The sequence below is a fragment of the Diorhabda sublineata genome, chromosome 7 (genome assembly GCF_026230105.1).
Source record: "Diorhabda sublineata isolate icDioSubl1.1 chromosome 7, icDioSubl1.1, whole genome shotgun sequence".
In the NCBI taxonomy this organism is placed as follows: Eukaryota; Metazoa; Arthropoda; class Insecta; order Coleoptera; family Chrysomelidae; genus Diorhabda; species Diorhabda sublineata.
Window position 1 is genome coordinate 1336430 of NC_079480.1, and position 23274 is coordinate 1359703.

The 23274-nt window shown below is 31.4% G+C and overlaps 1 protein-coding gene across 2 annotated transcripts in view; it reads left to right on the forward strand.

The window, feature by feature from the left end:
* LOC130446443 (contactin-5) overlaps positions 1-23274 on the forward strand; it is a 303482-nt gene that overhangs the window by 176183 nt on the left and 104025 nt on the right. The window contains exon 1 of one of the 2 annotated variants that reach the window (XM_056782711.1): positions 9593-10119. The exons of the other annotated variant lie outside the window; for it this stretch is intronic. Coding sequence (XP_056638689.1) covers positions 10071-10119 — 49 coding nt within the window. The 5' untranslated portion in view covers positions 9593-10070. Of the gene's footprint in view, positions 1-9592; positions 10120-23274 lie in introns of those variants that run through there. 2 annotated transcript variants of the gene reach the window in all.

A 23274-nucleotide genomic window follows, 5' to 3' on the forward strand; every position in this document is an offset into this window, starting at 1 on the left:
ATTAGGTTAGGTTAGCTAAACTACGATGTATACATTATTTTTCTTTCTTTTGAAACTTAAAAGTTAAAAAACTATGTGAAGGAATGATTTTGGCTCCCTACGAAAAATTTTATGTATATATAGGGCGCGAAAATCATCCCTTCACTTAGTTTTTCAACTTTGAAGTTTCCAGAAAAAGAAAAATCGTTTTTTTTATTCGTTTTTGACCATGAAAAAGACAAAATTCCATGAATTTTTGTGTATTACTGTTTATTAATTGATATTCTAACAATATTCTTAGTTAAAATTAATGATTAGGTTATGTTAGGTTAGATTAGGTTAGGTTAGCTAAACTACGATGTATACATTATTTTTCTTTCTTTTGAAACTTAAAAGTTAAAAAACTATGTGAAGGAATGATTTTGGCTCCCTACGAAAAATTTTATGTATATATAGGGCGCGAAAATCATCCCTTCACTTAGTTTTTCAACTTTGAAGTTTCCAGAAAAAGAAAAATCGTTTTTTTTATTCGTTTTTGACCATGAAAAAGACAAAATTCCATGAATTTTTGTGTATTACTGTTTATTAATTGATATTCTAACAATATTCTTAGTTAAAATTAATGATTAGGTTATGTTAGGTTAGATTAGGTTAGGTTAGCTAAACTACGATGTATACATTATTTTTCTTTCTTTTGAAACTTAAAAGTTAAAAAACTATGTGAAGGAATGATTTTGGCTCCCTACGAAAAATTTTATGTATATATAGGGCGCGAAAATCATCCCTTCACTTAGTTTTTCAACTTTGAAGTTTCCAGAAAAAGAAAAATCGTTTTTTTTATTCGTTTTTGACCATGAAAAAGACAAAATTCCATGAATTTTTGTGTATTACTGTTTATTAATTGATATTCTAACAATATTCTTAGTTAAAATTAATGATTAGGTTATGTTAGGTTAGATTAGGTTAGGTTAGCTAAACTACGATGTATACATTATTTTTCTTTCTTTTGAAACTTAAAAGTTAAAAAACTATGTGAAGGAATGATTTTGGCTCCCTACGAAAAATTTTATGTATATATAGGGCGCGAAAATCATCCCTTCACTTAGTTTTTCAACTTTGAAGTTTCCAGAAAAAGAAAAATCGTTTTTTTATTCGTTTTTGACCATGAAAAAGACAAAATTCCATGAATTTTTGTGTATTACTGTTTTTTAATTGATATTCTAACAATATTCTTAGTTAAAATTAATGATTAGGTTATGTTAGGTTAGATTAGGTTATGTTAGGTTAGGTTAGCTAAACTGCGATGTATACATTATTTTTCTTTCTTTTGAAACTTAAAAGTTGAAAAACTATGTGAAGGAATGATTTTGGCTCCCTACTAAAAATTTTATGTATATATAGGGCGCGAAAATCATCCCTTCACTTAGTTTTTCAACTTTGAAGTTTCCAGAAAAAGAAAAATCGTTTTTTTATTCGTTTTTGACCATGAAAAAGACAAAATTCCATGAATTTTTGTGTATTACTGTTTATTAATTGACATTCTAACAATATTCTTAGTTAAAATTAATGATTAGGTTATGTTAGGTTAGATTAGGTTATGTTAGGTTAGGTTATGTTAGGTTAGGTTAGCTAAACTACGATGTATACATTATTTTTCTTTCTTTTGAAACTTAAAAGTTAAAAAACTATGTGAAGGAATGATTTTGGCTCCCTACTAAAAATTTTATGTATATATAGGGCGCGAAAATCATCCCTTCACTTAGTTAGGAATTTTCAAAGTTGAAAAACTATGTAAAGGAATGATTTTGGCTCCCTACATATAAATATCAAATTTTCCAGCACAATTTTCTCTATAACATACTAAAATTTTAATTTTTATCTTCTACAGATGATGATTTTACTCCATATTCTTGTAGTCATTCTGCAAATCGCTTTTCGTACCATAATTAGATATTAAAAAAGTGTCAACCACGAACTCTCTTCTTCCCCAGTGTTTTTTGACCTCTTCCAATTGCTTATGTTTAGCATACTGATCACATCTTCTGCGATTTCTTTTCCGAGGCCTTCCAAATCGTCCAACAAGTATTTTTCTATGTTTCCCCATTCATATTATACACCTAACAGTCTCTGTATTTTGACCAACCCCGTATATCTTGGTTAATTCTTCTTCTGATCTCTTTATATTGGAAGTTTGCTACTTTTTTCCGGTTTGTCTCGGGTAACCAACCAAAAAACAACTTTTAATACGAAACATTTGATAATTAAGTTGGAATCTCCGGAACCCTTGATGATATTCGTCTTTCGAGACTGAAAATAAAATAAAATCTACTTGATTCACCTGATTCATATTAAATTTTCCCGCCAATGAACCTAGTTCTAGTACTACGACGGGAATCCATATTTAAATGTGCTCTTTAAACCGAACATTAACGGACCTCTTAGTCTGCCCAATATACAGTTGGAAATTTACTTGGAACCCTTAATATTCTAGTTTGTCAATCAGAATTTCATGATCAACGCAATCGAAGGCCTTGGCGAAATCACAAAAAACCAAAAAACACAAAAGATATACCTGGAAAAATAATGAAAATCTTCGCTGATTTATAAAAACGAAATCGGTGATGTTGAAAATACTCTTGACGTGGATTTTCATTCATTTTATAAGTTTTAATATAAATAGAACGAATTATTGCTAATTTATCAACTTTCCACCGACAGCTTTTCAACTTTCATCACGAAAAACTTTCATCGGTGGAATTTTCTAGTATGAAATCCTTTTTTCCTAGTTTGTAAAAAATCCAATTAAATTTGTTCCGAAGTGGCAATCTAGACGGTCGGTCATAAATTATAGTAACCATCTGATAGAAGACTAAATCGTAATTGAGATAAAAGAAGATGAAGATAGTTTTTTGTATTGATAGTCGCTAGTTGTGAAGAAATATCAACAGTGGATGAGGCGAGTAACTCGACTGCATCGAGCGGTTAGGAGGATTAATAGTACGGGCAAAATAGGATTTGACCCGAAATTAAATTGGGCGCTTCTGATTTTCTGGATTGTTAGAGGTTTTCGGATATTGGATAAGCCTGACAACTCGAAATTTCGGAACTTGTAACTTGAAAAAAATTTGAAACGCGAATAACTCGAAAACTAAGAGGAATTTGGAAAAAACTATCGGAATAAAAAATGTAGAGCAGAAAATTCTCTACAAAAAGTGTCCGAGGTGTTTGTTTCTAACCTCAAAATTTTCACCTTAAAAATGGGTTTACACAATAAAAAAAAATTTGGAAACGAGAATAACTCGAAAACTAAGAGGAATTTGGAAAAAACTGTCGGAATAAAAAATGTAGAGTAGAAAATTCTCTACAAAAAAGTTCTTTAGTCATTTTTTCGTTAGAGCCACTGTTTCTGAGAAAATCTCTCTCAACGCCGAGTTTTGGATTCTGCAATTTTTTTTTCTTGTTCTACGTAGCTTTCGAGTTTGAGATTTTTGAGCGTTCAAACCCATTTTATAATGGAAATTTTGAGGTTAGGTATAAATAGAAACCTTTTTTGTACAGAATGTTGTGCTCCACATTTTTTGTCTCGGAAATTTGTGTCGAAATACTCAAAGTTTTCGAGTTATCCGAAATTCAAAACGTTTTTGAGTACATTCCACGGTGGAAATTTTGAGGTTAGGAAAAAATACTTGCGGACCAATCTGTATTAGAATTTTGTGTTATACATTTTTTGCTCCAGCACATGTTTTCGAATTCTACGTAGTTTCGAAGTTATTCGCGATTCAGAATATTTTTGAGTGTATAAACCCATTTTTAAAGTAAAAATTTCGAGGTTAGAAACAAACACCTTGGACACTTTTTGTAGAGAATTTTCTACTCTACATTTTTAGTTACCGCACTTTTTTTCGAATTCCTCATAGTTTTCGAGTTATTTGCGATTCAAGATATTTTTGAGTGTATAAACCCATTTTTAAAGTAAAAATTTTGTGGTTAGAAGCAAACACCTCGGACACTTTTTGTAAAGAATTTTCCGCTCTACATTTTTTGTTACGGCACTTTATTTCGAATTCCTCATAATTTTCGAGTTATTCGCGATTCAGAATATTTTTGAGTGTATAAACCTATTTTTAAGGTAAAAATTTTGAGGTTAGAAGCAAACACCTCGGACACTTTTTGTAAAGAATTTTCCGCTCTACATTTTTTGTTACGGCACTTTATTTCGAATTCCTCATAATTTTCGAGTTATTCGGGATTCAGAATATTTTTGAGTGTATAAACCCATTTTTAAAGTAAAAATTTTGAGGTTAAAAACAAACACCTTGGACACTTTTTGTAGAGAATTTTCTACTCTACATTTTTAGTTACGGCACTTTTTTTCGAATTCCTCATAGTTTTCAAGTTATTCGCGATTCAGAATATTTTTGAGTGTATAAACCCATTTTTAAGGTAACCATTTTGAGGTTAGAAACAAACACCTTGGACACTTTTTGTAGAGAATTTTCTACTCTACATTTTTAGTTACCGCACTTTTTTTCGAATTCCTCATAGTTTTCGAGTTATTCGCGATTCAGAATATTTTTGAGTGTATAAACCCATTTTTAAGGTAAAAATTTTGAGGTTAGAAACAAACACCTTGGACACTTTTTGTAGAGAATTTCATACTCTACATTTTTTGTTACTGCACTTTTTTTCGAATTCCTCATAGTTTTCGAGTTATTCGCGATTCAGAATATTTTTGAGTGTATAAACCCATTTTTAAGGTAAAAATTTTGAGGTTAGAAACAAACACCTTGGACACTTTATGTAGAGAATTTTCTGCTCTACATTTTTTGTTACGGCACTTTTTTTCGAATTCCTCATAGTTTTCGAGTTATTCGCGATTCAGAATATTTTTGAGTGTATAAACCCATTTTTAAGGTAAAAATTTTGAGGTTAGAAACAAACACCTTGGACACTTTATGTAGAGAATTTTCTGCTCTACATTTTTTGTTACGGCACTTTTTTTCGAATTCCTCATAATTTTCGAGTTATTCGCGATTCAGAATATTTTTGAGTGTATAAACCCATTTTTAAAGTAAAAATTTCGAGGTTAGAAACAAACACCTTGGACACTTTTTGTAGAGAATTTTATACTCTACATTTTTTGTTACTGCACTTTTTTTCGAATTCCTCATAGTTTTCGAGTTATTCGCGATTCAAGATATTTTTGAGTGTATAAACCCATTTTTAAAGTAAAAATTTTGAGGTTAGAAACAAACACCTTGGACACTTTTTGTAGAGAATTTCATACTCTACATTTTTTGTTACGGCACTTTTCCACGAATTCCTCATAGTTTTCGAGTTATTCTCGTTTCCAAATTTTTTTGACATTCAAGTCCCAAATTTTCGAAAATCCGTGCCCGTAATTTTTTCAAGAGTTGCTAGACTTATTCAATATCCCAAAATCTACAAGAAATTGAAAAATCAAAACCGCCCAATTCAATTTAAAAGTTTTAGTTCAAAATATCCTAATTTGCCTGTACTATAAAAAGGTCATTAATTCAAGAAGGCTATTTCAAAAGTTTTTAAGAGGATGTAATTATAATCGGAGTATATGTTGAAATGTTATATTTGGATTTAATACTCTCAAAAAAAAATTATATCTGCTTTTATGAGAAAAACCGAAATTTCATACACTAATTTTTCAAATTCTTCATCTATTTTCTATTCTAGACTCCCGTATGAAATACCAACATAATTTTTTAGTGAAAAAAATACGTCACTACAAAAAATTGTTTATTCTACCGGGTGGGCCACTAAGAATCCGCCTTATTTGATCATGTGGGGGGATATGGGGAACTTTGTTATGGAAAAATGCTTTTTTCTATCCCGAGATATCTTGAGAAATGAACAAAAAATTATCTCCAACCGACACATACTCAATTTATAAATACTATAACTGAATTAGAACCAAAAACTTGGACAGTTTTCATATCGGAAATAATTTTCTCGAAAATAAAAAATTTGAAAATTATATTGAACTTGTATCGAACTCCATTCCCTCCAAAGAGGTTTCCGGAAAATTTAGGAGATATAACAGACGGGGCAGAAGGACCTACGAGTCCTGGAAGAGCGCTACAGGATTCCTGGTACCAGTTTCCGAACCCTACACATCAAAGACGAATTTTCTAGAATATAATAGAAAAAATTTCGCCCAGGGAAAAACCAGAACCCTGAATTGATTCCGTAGATGACTGAGAATGATCGAGGAACATGATTTATTCGATTGGTTTTAATTTCTTGAGACAATTTATAAGTTTAAAATTCAAATTTACTAAATTCAATATTCAGCACTACAAATTTTATATTTATATACATACAATTCGATAAACTAAGTATAAAAGAGATACTGTATGATGTAATTTGGAAAAAAACCCGAAAAAACCGTTTTCGTTAGATTGCAACATTTTTTTAACCTCAAATACCTGGACGTGATCCGCGAAAAATGATATTAACTCATCGTTTCTTGGTACTCGCATCATAATCGATTCAGCATCCTTCTCATCTCGACTTACTTCTTCGTTAAAGTCAAACACCACATGTCTTCAATCCAACTGCATCGGCAACCGGTTTAAAAGACAGCAAAAACTAGCTAGATGTCGACGTTGCCGCTACCTCCGAGGTCAAGTGTACACCTGCCTCCCGAGCGCGCCTTAAAAGAGGACAAACTTTCAAGAAAACTAGAAGTTTCCGTTTTCGATGCATGACCGTCACTTTTTATGCAAAGCAGGCATTTAAATACGGTTTTTTCTCTGTTTCCACTTACGAGATCTCTTAATGCGAGTGTATTTGGCAACTGTGTATACTAAACATCGTTGACGGGTCAACAACTTTCATGTGTTACGAATTTATTAGAAGTGTGACGGTTTTTTTTTGCTTAAATTATTAGTTTTTATTATTAAAATCATCGATAAATTAATTTTGTACTATTTTAACTGTCTGGAGTATATTGACGGGCATTATAATGAAGTTTTCGTCGATTAAATTCCCGTAGGAAACGACGTGATTCGTCAATTTCAATAAAAACCAAATCGGTTTTTGTTCCCATTGAAATACTTGCCCAAAGCTAAGTCCTTTCAAGCAATACTTCCTAGTATAAATATCCACAAAAATGTATCTTGTATTTCACTGTAAAATCAGTCGTTTACGTAGTAAAACATTGAGAAATCCAAAGCGCGTTTTTTTATATTGTTTTCCTCGTAGGCGTAATGCAGGCGCTTCGCGCATGCTCTGGAACGTAACGTCGTCTGCGCGGTCAGCGCTTGTCAAATGTCAAACGTTCCAAGTAGAAACTTTGTATTTGATTTATATCTCAACCATCAAACAATTTGCGTTAATATTTACGTGTAAATATATTTTGTTTTCATAGTGTAAATCATTGAAGTAAGTAATATTTACATATACGTATCATATTACTTGATTAAAATATCATTTTTTTATAACCTCAAAGTAGATTATAATAATAATAAACAAGAATTGAAATCTGAATTATTTATTACGGAAAGTAATAATGAAGACTGGATTATTTAATTGTTCTATATACATACAATTACAAATTCAATATACAATTAATAAATACACATTTTCCAATTATATTTTCTTTGTTAATGTTGAGTTATGTTATTTATGGCAACACTATTCGTAATATGGAGGCTTCTTTAGGCTATCAGTCGTTTTTTTTCTAGGTTTTTAAAAGTTTAAAAGTACAAAATAACTAAAGTAACGTGTTTAACACTCAAGAAATAATTTTGGACTGGACTATTGGACGAACGTTAATCTTAACGAGGAAAAGACATAATAGACTGGTTAAGAATTTTCAAAAAGATCTATCAAGTCAAAATGAATCGGTTATTATGTTTTTTAATACGTATATAATAGAGATAATAAATAAAAATTAATTTAATTGAGTCCATATACGTAATAGATGAAGTTTTAAACAAAAACAACAACATAAAATGTCGTTTTTATCGAAATAATCGCTTGTATTTTGATTTATCAGATATCGAATACTTTAGTATTTTCGTTATTCACAAAATTACACACCACCTGTTTTATTTCAAAAGAATTTCTATTATTATAAGAATAACACCTTTAAAATTTACGATCAAATCTTCACACCCTCGCCTACCTACCCTTGTCATTGTCCATTACATTTTGCGGAGGGTCAACTAGGAATTTTGAAAAAAAAATCGTACAAAAACCAGTGGCGTACAACATGGGTTTTCCGAAATATTTATTTCAACCAAAATAATTTCAGTTTTCTGAAACTTCCGGACCCAAACTTCGTTATTTTGAACGAAATGCTATGGTTTTCTTTAATTTTTTGGAATTTACGCGAAATTTCAATATAACTTTTTTAATTATTTCACATTTTCGAAATTTTTGCACGCCCCATAAAAAAAATTATATTTCCAAGTTTAAATGAGTCAGGTCTAATATTTTTGGGATTTGTACAAATAACACTTAGAGCTTTCAAAATCTGTGAAAACTTCGACAAAAATTTATATAGGGTGTTTAGAAAATGGTACCGAATTTCGTTGTCTAAAAATTTCGTTAGTAAATTCATGGTTTTTAATTGTCGCTTGTCTGGAACGACCAAAAACAAACCAAAACGTTGCAAAATTACACTACTTCAAAACACAGACTGCAGAAATATCTAGAACAATATTTATCCGATAATAGATGGAGCCACACATCATATTTTATAATTTAACCGTCTCCATTAGATGGCATGCGGCTGTGTACCCGTCAAACTATAACTCCCACCGTATTAAGTTATGATCTATGCCGCTAGAAGGCGTACGACTGTGTACCCGTCACACTGTCTTTCTCGAAACTGTTCATGTCGCACGGATCGATCCGGTTGACTCAAGAAGCGAAGTAACTGGTCAAATTGAACGCCCTTCATCTTCGTCTCAAGGTTTTTCCTCATATTTCGCTTGGATCTAGTTCCGGGCGCTACGTAATCAATGTATCCGATCACTTGGTCACTTTTATGGAATTTTTTTGAGCATTTTTCGTCGTCTTGATGTTCGATATTGTCTTCATCACTCCTACACGGCCAAAGAATACCATTATGTCTTTTAACACGACTCTTCAGTTACCCCGGGTTCGTAATATTAGTCACACTTTATGGTATTACTATATCCATTTAGTTTTTAACAACAAAATGTGAAAAATAATAAAATAATTAAAAATATTGTATCGATCAATAAACAATTTTATTAAACAAAATTATAATATATATATATATATATATATATATATATATTTTTTTTTTTTAATTATTTGACCCCCTTTTGTACCGCCCATGTTTTAACGGGCTACCTATACGGTCCGAGCCGATATAAAACGTACCTTATTTTAAAAATTATATATTTTACCTGGAAAATAAATGCCCGAAAGGTAAAAAATCATGCGGGGGTTTATATTTAACGCTACATAGAGGGGATAGCGCCGTTCCATAATTAGAAAACAGTACATTTTACCCTATTGCCAACCGTTTCGTCCAGTAACAACACACGTCTATGCATACCTTTTATTGGTAGTCGATAATAACGGCAACGTCGCTTTTGTTAGTACCAAGAAAACCTGAAGATTGAACCGAGTTTTAATTTCTTTGTAAGGAATATAGAGAGGTAGATGTTAGGAAGAACGAAGTGGTGGTCGGGGATTGGCTTCAGTATGCAGTAATGCGTATGAGAGTGAGGGTCACGGTACGGCGTGCTTTACGATTCTTTTTTTTTTTTAAAAATCGCGCGAAAGTTTTTTTATCCTTTAGGAAATATATTTAGTGACCTACAGTTATTAAAAAACTTATTTTAGTATTGGACGAAAGTTGTTTCGAATGCTTTTCGACGGGATTTGCTTTTTGAAGTAACATATGCCGTTTAACGGTTTTTCACGGTAGCGTTTTGAGTGTCTTACGTCAAATATAAAGTTTTGTGACATGAAAATTAACGTTATTTGGATTAACGTGTAATTAGGATTATGTGTTAGTGACCTAACTGTGCGATTTTCGATTTTGACGGATTGTTTTGTGTGATAGTTGAAAAATGCATTCCAAAGGATTTTATTTTATTGCTTTTTTGCAGTTTTGTATTGGTAAGTTTTTAATTTCGTCTTATCAAACAAAAAAAAAGCATTTGAACGAATAAAAACTATTAGGATATTGTGTATATCAATAAATAACCAGTTTACAAATCAATGTTAACGATTGGCCAATATATAAATGAATTTATAAAACGAAAATTACGACTTGGTAACAGCGCCATTTTGATTAATCATACAGTGAATTTTTACACCAATATACAGGGTGTAGAATAAAGTTAATATATATAATAGTCTGTGTGTCTAGTTTGTGAATAATTCCAAAGCTTCTAAAAAAAAAAAAAGAAAAACACGAAAATCGCATTGATTGTTGCACTTTTGTGCAAAGTTATAATGGAGTCACAGTGTTTGCAAAACTGAACGATAATCTACTAAGATAAGACCTTGCACGACACCCTTGATACACCCAGTAAAGGGTGGGTTGAAGGTACAGAAATACGATTCAGAAAAATCCTTTTGCTTTTGTAATGAATGTATTGAGGTTAGGAAGTAGGTAGTTTAGTTCTCTCCGATCCTTAACATTGTTAGGACATACTTCCGAAACTTTTGAATGAAATAAAACAATTTTCCAATTGATAACGTATTTAGTTTTTTTTTTCTTAAACACGCCATTAACTTATCCACAATCCCAACAGTATAGCCAACTTAGTTTAAGTTGATTTTTAACTACTATGGGTGGGGGGTAATCAGAATAGTTTTGCTATGGACTTATGTACAATACAAAAAATAGATTTTAGTATTTTCTAAAATAAAAAATGAAGTTTTTCGATCTATAAGTCATAAAACCAGATAGAGAGAGGTTTATGTATAGAATTAATAATACAATCCAAAATTGTATCAAGATTAGCAAGTAGGTAGTTTAGTTCTCTACGATCCTTTACATTGTATGTGTCTTAATAAGTGATTAATTTATATTTTTTACAATTTATTTGAGCTGTTATATACTTAAGAATCAATCGGATTGGATTGTTTTCTGTTGTCCACTCTGTATATTATATAATGGGTTTTTTTCTTGAATAAATTCCATTTAGAAAGTACGTACATTAAAGTAACATTATAAAACTACAATAGAGAATGAGCTTTCATTAAAGTTAGTACTATTTTATGTTTGAAAGCTTTCTAATTTCACTTCAAGATACATTCCGAACTGTTGAATGTAAAATATGAAAAAAAATATGAAATAATAATCCCTAAAGGACAGTTTTATACCGGAATTTTATATTAAAAATACTTCGCGACGACGCAATGAAAAATTATAAGGCCTAATGTAGAAAAAATCCCATACCATATAGTCAGTTTTTTCCTAACCTCAAAATAGGCTTTAGTTTAGTCTGTAACTTCCCCAAAGGTGCAAAATTTCTGTCACTTAGTCTCCTTTTAAAGTCTTAGAACAAGAAAAATATATTGGAGGCCAGATAACCACAATTAATAGTCGCTGTTTATAGTTTTTTCCTTTTGGATTCCGCTGTGAAATGGTGGAACCGTGTTTTATCCATTGTTGCAAAAATTCGCGGTTATTACGATTGAACAGTCCCGAAAATAGCTCACAATCTACAATTCCTTGTTTTTTTTTTGGACAATTAACTTTTCTCATACCCAAATATTGATTTCTTTGATACTAGCATCATCTATACGACTGCCTATTAACTTTTCAGCCAAATTAATTTATTCTCATACGATAAAAAATAACGTTCAATCGTCCGTTTGTTGAAAATAATAAAACAGAACGCGACTCACACAGAATAACAAAACGCAACTGACAGCTGATATTAACGTTTTCTATGGTTAAATACCATTGACATTTGACACATTTTTAAGTTGACAGGTTGATGGGTTTGATTCGAGATTAGTTTATTATATTATTATTAAAAAAATCGCGATTAAAACGACCGGAAGAAAGGTCTTAAGAAATATAAGTCTATTAACTTTTCAGCCCGTATAATATATTCTCGTACGTTAAAATTTATCTTGTTATGGACGACATTTTTAGATTTATTATCAAACAAAATCGTCTTCAGATTCGTGAACATGCCCCATATAAATAACCATAGACAAACGTCGATCCAGACCATAAACTTTCAAATATTGTTCTTGTAATTTGTTAATGGTCGTCGTGAATACGAAACGACTCGAAAATTGAAATCGTTTAAACCCAAAACAGCAAATCATCGACATTCTCTTCGAATTTTCCTTTTTAGTATCGGCGTAAATCACAATTTACTTATCATCGAACTCGTTCCGTTTTATGATTACTACAGAGCGAACGTTCAGTCTTAAATTGTGCCCTGGTAAGCTAGGCACATCGAAATAAGTACCCCGATTGTCAAATTAAATCCTCGTCCTATCCCGAATTAGGTCATTCAGTAATAACCATTATTTTTTTATTTGGGTTTTTCGCCAAAAAGTAATGAAAGCAATGGATCTTTCAATTTTCGTTTTCCGGAAAACTTCGATATTTACAATAATCGCAAACAACGTCCATTGGCTCGCAGTAATCATATCGAAACGCCGTTCGATTCAAATCACTACTGAATAAACTTTCTTGTGCATAAAAAATTATCTAGTTGTCAATCTCCGAGGTTTGTTTAACGATTTCGCATTACCGATAATCGCGATTTTTTTAATAATAATAAAATAAACTAGTCTCGAATCAAACACATCAACCGGTCAATTTAAAAATGTGTCAAATGTCAATCCATAGAAAACGTTAATATCAGCTGTCATTTGCGTTTTGTTATTCTGTGTGAGTCGCGTCCTGTTTTATCATTTTCAACAAATGGACGATTGAACGTTATTTTTTATCGTATGAGAATATATTAAATGGGCTGAAAAGTTAATAGGCTTATATTTCTTAAGACCTTTCTTCCGGTCTTCCTAATCGCGATTTTTTTAATAATAATATAATAAACTAGTCTCGAATCAAACCCATCAACCTGTCAACTTACAAATGTGTCAAATGTCAATCGTACTTAACCATAGAAAACGTTAATATCAGCTGTCAGTTGCGTTTTGTTATTCTGTGTGAGTCGCGTTCTGTTTTATCATTTTCAACAAATGGACGATTGAACGTTATTTTTTATCGTATGAGAATATATTAAATGGGCTGAAAAGTTAATAGGCAGTCGTATAGATGATGCTAGTATCAAAGAAATCAATATTTGGGTATGAGAGAAGTTAATTGTCCAAAAAAAAAAACAAGGAATTGTAGATTGTGAGCTATTTTCGGGACTGTTCAATCGTAATAACCGCGAATTTTTGCAACAATGGATAAAACACGGTTCCACCATTTCACACCGGAATCCAAGAGGAAAAAACTATAAACAGCGACTATTAATTGTGGTTATCTGGCCTCCAATATATTTTTCTTGTTCTAAGACTTCAAAAGGAGACTAAGTGACAGAAATTTTGCACCTTTGGGGAAGTTACAGACTAAACTAAAGCCTATTTTGAGGTTAGGAAAAAACTGACTATATGGTATGGGATTTTTTCTACATTAGGCCTTATAATTTTTCATTGCGTCGTCGCGAAGTATTTTTAATATAAAATTCCGGTATAAAACTGTCCTTTAGGGATTATTATTTCATATTTTTTTTCATATTTTACATTCAACAGTTCGGAATGTATCTTGAAGTGAAATTAGAAAGCTTTCAAACATAAAATAGTACTAACTTTAATGAAAGCTCATTCTCTATTGTAGTTTTATAATGTTACTTTAATGTACGTACTTTCTAAATGGAATTTATTCAAGAAAAAAACCCATCGTATAATATACAGAGTGGACAATACAAGGTGCTTCAATGAAGAGTGAACCAAAACACCTGGCCGAGAAAGAATCGTTTAAATACTTAATTTTTTTTATTTATATTTATTATCCTAATAAAAAATTGAACTTAAGTACAAGATCCGGTCATTAAAATACATATAATTTGAATCAATGATGTCATGTCAGATTTCACGAAGAGAAATTACAAATATTCGTTCATGTGAACCAAAACAGGAAAAATCGCTGATATATTTTTAAATTTTCCTCTTAAATGACATAATTATTGAAGTATCCCACTAAAAAAACATATTTTTGGAAAAAAGACGGAGAGTTTCGTTGATATATGACTTCGAGTTATCTATGAAGATTGAAAATTCCTTTTTGCTTAGACGTAATTCCCATTTCTCATTTTATTTAATACTTTCTTTCACCCCCAATTGTTGTTCTTTATCAATCAGAAAGCTTCTTCGACGTCACAGCTTTTATTAACAATTCCTTAAGCTGCAAGCTCAGGAATTCTTCTATTGATGCTTCTGTATGGACCCGGCGATACTCAGAAATATTTGAATGTCAGCAAACCATACGGTTTGCACGATATAGAACAAATTATTAATAATTATTCCAAGAATTCAACCGATCGAATCTATTATTACTAATATAACTTATTAGATCATTAAAAACCCTGACTAATTCGTGAATATTATTATTTTTATTAGTAATTTTATTGGTATTTAACTATTAATCTAATTCGTGAACATTCCAACGCAATGTACAATTTCAAACTTTCGATTTATCATTCCTTCGATGAGTTTGTATTTCTTTGAAAATTTCGAAACATTTCAGACAACTCTCGTATGTTATTTTTCTGTTGGTCCACAAACAAAACGAGAAAGCTTCACACCTATAAATCTAATTGTTTTCCTTACAAATTTGGGTGGTTTCGTGATTAACTTTTACCTAATACATCCCCCAAGTTTTACCATTAGATAAAAATATTGATATGGCTTCCAAAAGTTTAAATATGCCTCTAAAAACAACAGTCATCTTTCAAAATCCAAATATTGACGGATTGTTTTATCTCTCCACGCGAATGCAGTGTTGCCAGATCTAAATTTCCTAGTTACATAGCTACAACTCCCTTCTCTGTCTTTCGTTTTTCTCACCACGGTAAAAATCTCGCTTTTTGGGACATTCAAACAAGATATTTCTTCTTCACATTCAAAAATAGCTCGGTGACTGGTTCTGCGTGGAATATTTTAATTTTGCGATCTCTTGAACCAAAGAACTTTATTCTGCAAAATTTTTGAATTTGCTTGTGTCATTGTATGAAGTTTTCATTAAATTCCGAGCGTGGAATGAAAATTGGTTTTGTATCGTATTTTTGAAGTAAAAAAAAACTGGAACGAGCGTGACTCGAACCCATGACCTACCGCTTGTCAGTCTTATACTCTAACTACTACGCTACGGAGACTTTAACAATAATTTACTTAACGTACTAGTCCATAAAGTGAAGCTTGTCTGTTTTTCATTGAATAATCTAATTTCTTTCCTGTTGTGTACTTTGATATCTTGATATTACCTAAATATTCTGCAAAATTTTTGAATGTACTTGTGTCATTGTATCAAGTTTTCATTAAATTCTGAGCGTGGAATGAAAATTGGTTTTGTACCGTATTTTCGAATTTTTTTTCGAGCCTAATCCTTCTCCAGACTCGATTTATTTTACGCTAGTTTCAAAAAATTTTGCTGCCTAAAAATAATTATTACTAGTTAATTGAAAAAAAAAAAAAAAAAAAAAAAAATGGAACAGGCGTGACTCGAACCCGGACCTACCGCTTGTGAATCTCATACTCTATCTAGTATACTATGGAGACATTATATAATAATTAACTTTACATACTAGTCGATAAAGTGAAGTTTGTTTTTAATTGAATCATCAAACTTCTTTTCTGTTGTGTACTTTGATATCTTGGTGTATCACCTAAACTGTTTTTAACAAACTTCGAGCTCGTGGAAATTAGAAATAATAACGGAATACTGTATTCAGTGAATTGTATTCGTAAGTTTTCTCTGACACAATAATACCCGTAGGTACAACGTCTATACGCAATAAAAAAGAAGAAATTCAAAACTCCCTGTCAGGTATCATATTCCTTTCATTTCTAGTGTACACACTAATATAATACCAGAATGATAAACATTCGCGTTCTCTGAAAGTTGCACGTAGACGATAAGCATGTATGGTATATATACGGAATGGAACGAAGTATTTTATTTTTTCATACGAAACAAGGTGAAAAGAATATATAATTATTGTCGTTACTACATACTGATACGTTTTTTACAACGTAGTGTCTATAAAAAAAGTTTATTCTCGATATATATTCCATAATAAATCGATTTATGTACTGTTGAATCTAATTTTCGAGTAGACGCCATCTTTCTATTCATTTTAGAATTTCAAAGTTCTATAACCTCAATTCCCCGACAATTAATAATACATTGGACACAATAAAAAAGTTTCGGCAACAAATATAGATACAGTGATATTATATTTGATAATAAAAGGACGCAGACACTACACAATACACTTAACTTATAATAATTTACTTAAATAATTACTGCGATTACTTTTACTAATTGGTTTTATTCAAAACTGAACTAACTGCGCTATATAAACTTATTTATATACCACAAATATAATTCTATGAAGTTCTAGAACAAATAAATCGACTTTCCTAAAAATTATTTAAAAGAAATATTGTAATAAACCTCCTTCTATAATAAAGAAAAGTACATCAAATGCGCGTCCGCCATTTATAAAAAGAAACAAATCAAAGGCGCCGCGCGAATTCGCCGAATATTAAAAATTCATTGTAGGTGGACAGGACCGGCTTAAGGACCCATTTTTCAACCAAGACGTTTGTCCTGATCGTATTTTAGATTTTTCTTGTGTATACTGAGAAAACAGGTTAGGTGAGGTTATGTTAGGCTAGGTTAGGTTCCACACCAAACAGGATAATTTACTTTGCACCCCTTTTTTTACGAATTTTATAATAGAAATAAAAACAAAGGTGGTTTCAACCGCTATTACATATTAATTCCAAACACTTACCTATTGATATTCGAATCGTATACTCAGTTGTTGAATAACAAAGTTTATGTTTCCGTTTAATATTCTTCGTTGGTTCTTCTTCTAACAACTCGGTATTTATATGGACACATCTATCGATGTACAAGCAATTCGATTCATTAAAAATTTAAGTTTTGTTTCGTCGGTTTTGTAGGAAACTTCTTTTGAATAAGTTAGTTTCTTTCCCACAGATTCTGTTCATTAGCGTACGCGAGATTTGATACAAATCGAAAGTTATTCGACGTTAAAAATCCTTGGATATGAAAGAAGAAAATAGAAAAGCATCCAAATAGCTAATAGAAGTACCTAGAGATGGCGGTAGTTGCTTGACAGATACCACTGTATAGCTGAGTAATTTACGCGTGTTAAGTTAATTAAAAACTATAGCTTAGCATCTATTTCACCCCAAAAATATATTATTTTAAGAAAAATACGTTATTTTACGTTAGTATTTCGAGTTTTTAGTAATGATTTTGAATTTGACCGCGAAAAAGGCCGAGTCTGTCATGGCGTCTTTAATGACGTCACGTCTCGCGAAACAGCCATGTTTGTTTATGACAGTCAATCGAAACTTTGTATTCGCTAACCTCAAAATTGAGTATTTTCATTCCAAAGTGGGTGTTCATTGTAAAAAATTCGCCAAACAAAACGGCGTAAATTTTGGACAAATTACTGCAGTTTAATCAAGATGAAGCACCAGCATTTTCTTATGACCAAAGCTTGATGCTACAAAAAGAAAGTCCGTTGTTATTCATCATGATCTAACCTTTATTGCATTCCGTATTCGATTGAAGACAATAAAAATTGATTTTTACGATAATTAACGGATATATAATTCTCGAATTTGTATCGGTCATAAAATATGGACCGCCTCTGTTTTAGTAGCGATTTTAGCACGAATTCGTATTCGTGAGACATGATTCCAATAGCCAATTAGCATTCTAATTGAATACTAGCAGCGAACACACAATACCCAATTAGTATCTAGTGATCATGTTAGAGAAAGTATTATACAAGGTGTCCAGAAAGGGTATCGGGTAATCTGACCTGATGTTTTCCTTAAATTTGGTTAGGTTCGTTGAATTATTTTGAAAAATCTTACTTTTAAGGTATCCCCTATACAAAATAGTCAAGCGGACTAAGGTCGGGGCTTCTGAGAAGCCAGTTGATGTTACCCCTTCGCGAAATGACTTTATTAGGGAATAATTCGTTCACAATTTCCGTCTACCAATTTCATTCCTTCCACTTGGAAAATCCGCAACGTTTCCTGTCGACTCCCAATGGTAGTAAGCTCCTCCCGTGTATTTTATACCTCGCAAAAAATGCAATATGTACTTTTTATTGTATCACCCTGTATAATTCTATTAATCATTTACTCGAAAATTCTGCAGATAAAAAGGGGTTGTTTTAAAAATATATTTTTCTACGCCTATGTCTGTCAACGTCAAAATCGCACTGTCAAAATTCCTTGAAAATGACATTTAACAAAAATATACACGTAATGAGATGTCATAACATACACGTGCGTTTTGAGAAAGAAAACTTAAATTTCTCGGTTTAATTAAATTACAATCAATTTTTTATTTACCTAAGATTTTATTTGGTCTATTTATATAAATTTAGTCAATTAAAAAACATAAAAACTTTTTTCTACGCCTATGTCTGTCAACGTCAAAAATCGCACTGTCAAAATTCCTTGTAAATGACATTTAACAATAACATATATGTGAGTTTTGAGAAAGAAAACTTAAACTTCTCGGTTTAATTAAATTACAATCAAATTTTTATTTACCTAACACTTTGTTTGGTCTATTTAGACAAATTTGGTTAATTAAAAAACATAAAAACTTTTTTTTACGCCAATGTCTGTCAACGTCAAAAATCGCACTGTCAAAATTCCTTGTAAATGACATTTAACAATAACATATATGTGAGTTTTGAGAAAGAAAACTTAAACTTCTCGGTTTAATTAAATTACAATCAAATTTTTATTTACCTAAGATTTTATTTGGTCTATTTATATAAATTTAGTCAATTAAAAAACATAAAAACTTTTTTCTACGCCTATGTATGTCAACGTCAAAAATCGTTTTGTCATCATTCCTTGTAAATGACATTTAACAACAACATACACGTGCGTTTTAAGAAAGAAAACTTAAATTTCTCGGTTTAATTAAATTACAATAAAATTTTTATTTACCTAACACTTTGTTTGGTCTATTTAGACAAATTTGGTTAATTAAAAAACATAAAAACTTTTTTCTACGCCTATGTATGTCAACGTCAAAAATCGCACTGTCAAAATTCCTTGTAAATGACATTTAACAATAACATATATGTGAGTTTTGAGAAAGAAAACTTAAACTTCTCGGTTTAATTAAATTACAATCAAATTTTTATTTACCTAAGATTTTATTTGGTCTATTTATATAAATTTAGTCAATTAAAAAACATAAAAACTTTTTTCTACGCCTATATCTGTCAACGTCAAAAATCGTTTTGTCTTCATTCCTTGTAAATGACATTTAACAACAACATATATGTGAGTTTTGAGAAAGAAAACTTAAACTTCTCGGTTTAATTAAATTACAATCAAATTTTCATTTACCTAAGACTTTATTTGGTCTATTTACATAAATTTAGTCAATTAAAAAACATAAAAACTTTTTTCTACGCCTATGTATGTCAACGTCAAAAATCGTTTTGTCATCATTCCTTGTAAATGACATTTAACAACAACATACACGTGCGTTTTAAGAAAGAAAACTTAAACTTCTCGGTTTAATTAAATTAGAATCAAATTTTTATTTACCTAAGACTTTGTTTGGTCTATATACACAAATTTAGTTAATTAAAAAACATATAAACTTTTTTCTACGCCTAAGCCTGTCAACGTCAAAAATCGCACTGTCATCATTCCTTGTAAATGACATTTAACAATAACATACACGTACGTTTTGAGAAAGAAAACTTAAACTTGTCGGTTTAATTAAATTACAATCAAATTTTTATTTACCTAAAACTTTATTTGGTCTATTTACACAAATTTAGTCGATTAAAAAACAAAAACTTTTAGCATTAGCTAGATATATATTTAGGATTGACAAAGTGTTGCCCCTAAATGTAGGCAGCACATTATGCATATTCTTTAAAAATGGGACACGTTTTCTTAAGTAGTTTTTTATTTAATGGAAGAAAATGGGCGTAGAAAAAGTATATTACTTTACACGAGTTGTAAGCACTCATGAAATTTTCCGCTTTTGTTACGTAATATACTATTACCGTTTACTTAGAAATTCGAAGTGTACTTAATATTTTAAATATTAAATGTACATAAAGGAAGATTGTCTGTTGCTTTGCATAATAAATTAGTCAATTCTAAAATACTGGCAAGGTAATAAAAAATGTTACGACTCTCGTTTAAAAAAAATAACTGTAATCTGGTATTAAAAATGGCCGTTATTCGGTCGACACACAAAACATCTTGTTTTAAAAGCCCGACGCACAGATACTATACATTATATCGGGAGAGGGAGAGAGTAAGCGGCAGCGTTGGAAAATTAAAAAACATTTGTTTGCTTTTGTAGACAATTTATCGTAGAGAATTTATCACTTTCTACCACAAAGGAAAAGAGAACAAGTAGGTGTACCTACTATTTGTGGTTTTTATTATTAGTTGTAAAACGAGCAACACTCCCCCTTCCGACCGAAGACAATAGGGAGTGACTACAATTCCAAACGACGGATTTTTACACCTTTCAATTAATACTGATAAGTATCCGAACACATTATGTTGTAAAATTTGACATGACAATGACGTTCTACGAGGCAGTTTTTCGAATTTTGAAAAGAGGAAAACATCACAAATACCCAAATCTGGCGAAAACGACGACTCTCGTTTCGTAACATATTTTCCCAATATACAGGAACGTATTCAAATTGAATCAACTGAAATGTTTATCAACATTCATGTTTGTGGGACTAAGACTATTTCATATTATGCTAGCTCGCGATTGCATGGGGAAGTAGTAACTACAGACTAGTTTCGACGTTACCACACCTTATCAGAGTGGTATAACAAACTCTCGGAAATCTGAATTGAAGACAACGTCAAAAAGCGTGAAAAACAGTAAAAAACATTCAGAAATTTAAAATTTCGAAAATAAATTTTGTCGTTCTTCAGATATTTCTATTTTCCGTTCTCCTAGATTTCTACCTGATCAATGGTTCGCAGTTGGAAGTGAAGATATCGTGGTGATTGTTTTATTACATTTACCAAATAGCGACGCTTTTCGATGTTGTCTTTAGTACGAGACGTCAGCCCGGATGAGTTTGTTATACCACTCTGATAAGATGTGATAACGTCGAAACTAGTCTGTAGTTACAAACTTTCCCTCGGAGACGTTGTTGGCGATTAAAAGATCGATTGGGATCACGCTCTTTAGAAGAAATGTAATTCAATATCCGTCGAGGTATTAGCCAGGAAAGTAGTGATTTCCGAAATTATTTCAGAGGTGAATAGTAAAAATCATTAATTTTGATATATTTGACACATCTCATGAATCGGAACCAAGTTTCTTCCAGCTATTATATTTTGAGCGTTTTCTTTGTGGTAATGTGGCGAAATTAAACATCAAAGTGTACTAACTCTAATATATTCCGAGCTCTCAAATACTAAGATTTGTGGCGGTTTTAATTCGTGTTATATTTTGTAAAAATTGCTATCGCCCTCTTTAGAGAAATTGTAATTCAATATCCGTCGAGGTATCAGCCAGGAAAGTAGTGATTTCCGAAATTATTTCAGAATTGAATAGTAAAAATCATTAATTTTGATATATTTGACACATCTCATGAATCGGAACGAAGTTTCTCCCAGCTATTATATTTTGAGCGTTTTCGTTGTGGGAATGTGGCGAAATTAAACATCAAAGTGTACTAACTCTAATATATTCCGAGCCCTCGAATACTAAGATTTGTGGCGGTTTTAATTCGTGTTATATTTTGTAAAAATTGCTATCGCCCTCTTTAGAGAAATTGTAATTCAATATCCGTCGAGGTATCAGCCAGGAAAGTAGTGATTTCCGAAATTATTTCAGAAGTGAATAGTAAAAATCATTAATTTTGATATATTTGACACATCTCATGAATCGGAACGTAGTTTCTTCCAGCTATTATATTTTGAGCGTTTTCGTTGTGGGAATGTGGCGAAATTAAACATCAAAGTGTACTAACTCTAATATATTCCGAGCTCTCGAATACTAAGATTTGTGGCGGTTTTAATTCGTGTTATATTTTGTAAAAATTGACATCGCCCTCTTTACAGGAAATGGAATTCAATATCCGTCGAGGTATCAGCCAGGAAAGTAGTGATTTCCGAAATTATTTCAGAAGTGAATAGTAAAAATCATTAATTTTGATATATTTGACACATCTCATGAATCGGAACGTAGTTTCTTCCAGCTATTATATTTTGAGCGTTTTCGTTGTGGGAATGTGGCGAAATTAAACATCAAAGTGTACTAACTCTAATATATTCCGAGCCCTCGAATACTAAGATTTGTGGCGGTTTTAATTCGTGTTATTTTTTGTAAAAATTGACATCGCCCTCTTTACAGGAAATGGAATTCAATATCCGTCGAGGTATCAGCCAGGAAAGTAGTGATTTCCGAAATTATTTCAGAAGTGAATAGTAAAAATCATTAATTTTGATATATTTGACACATCTCATGAATCGGAACGTAGTTTCTTCCAGCTATTATATTTTGAGCTTTTCGTTGTGGGAATGTGGCGAAATTAAACATCAAAGTGTACTAACTCTAATATATTCCGAGCTCTCGAATACTAAGATTTGTGGCGGTTTTAATTCGTGTTATATTTTGAGCGTTTTCGTTGTGGGAATGTGGCGAAATTAAACATCAAAGTGTACTAACTCTAATATATTCCGAGCCCTCGAATACTAAGATTTGTGGCGGTTTTAATTCGTGTTATATTTTGTAAAAATTGACATCGCCCTCTTTACAGGAAATGGAATTCAATATCCGTCGAGGTATCAGCCAGGAAAGTAGTGATTTCCGAAATTATTTCAGAAGTGAATAGTAAAAATCATTAATTTTGATATATTTGACACATCTCATGAATCGGAACGTAGTTTCTTCCAGCTATTATATTTTGAGCGTTTTCGTTGTGGGAATGTGGCGAAATTAAACATCAAAGTGTACTAACTCTAATATATTCCGAGCTCTCGAATACTAAG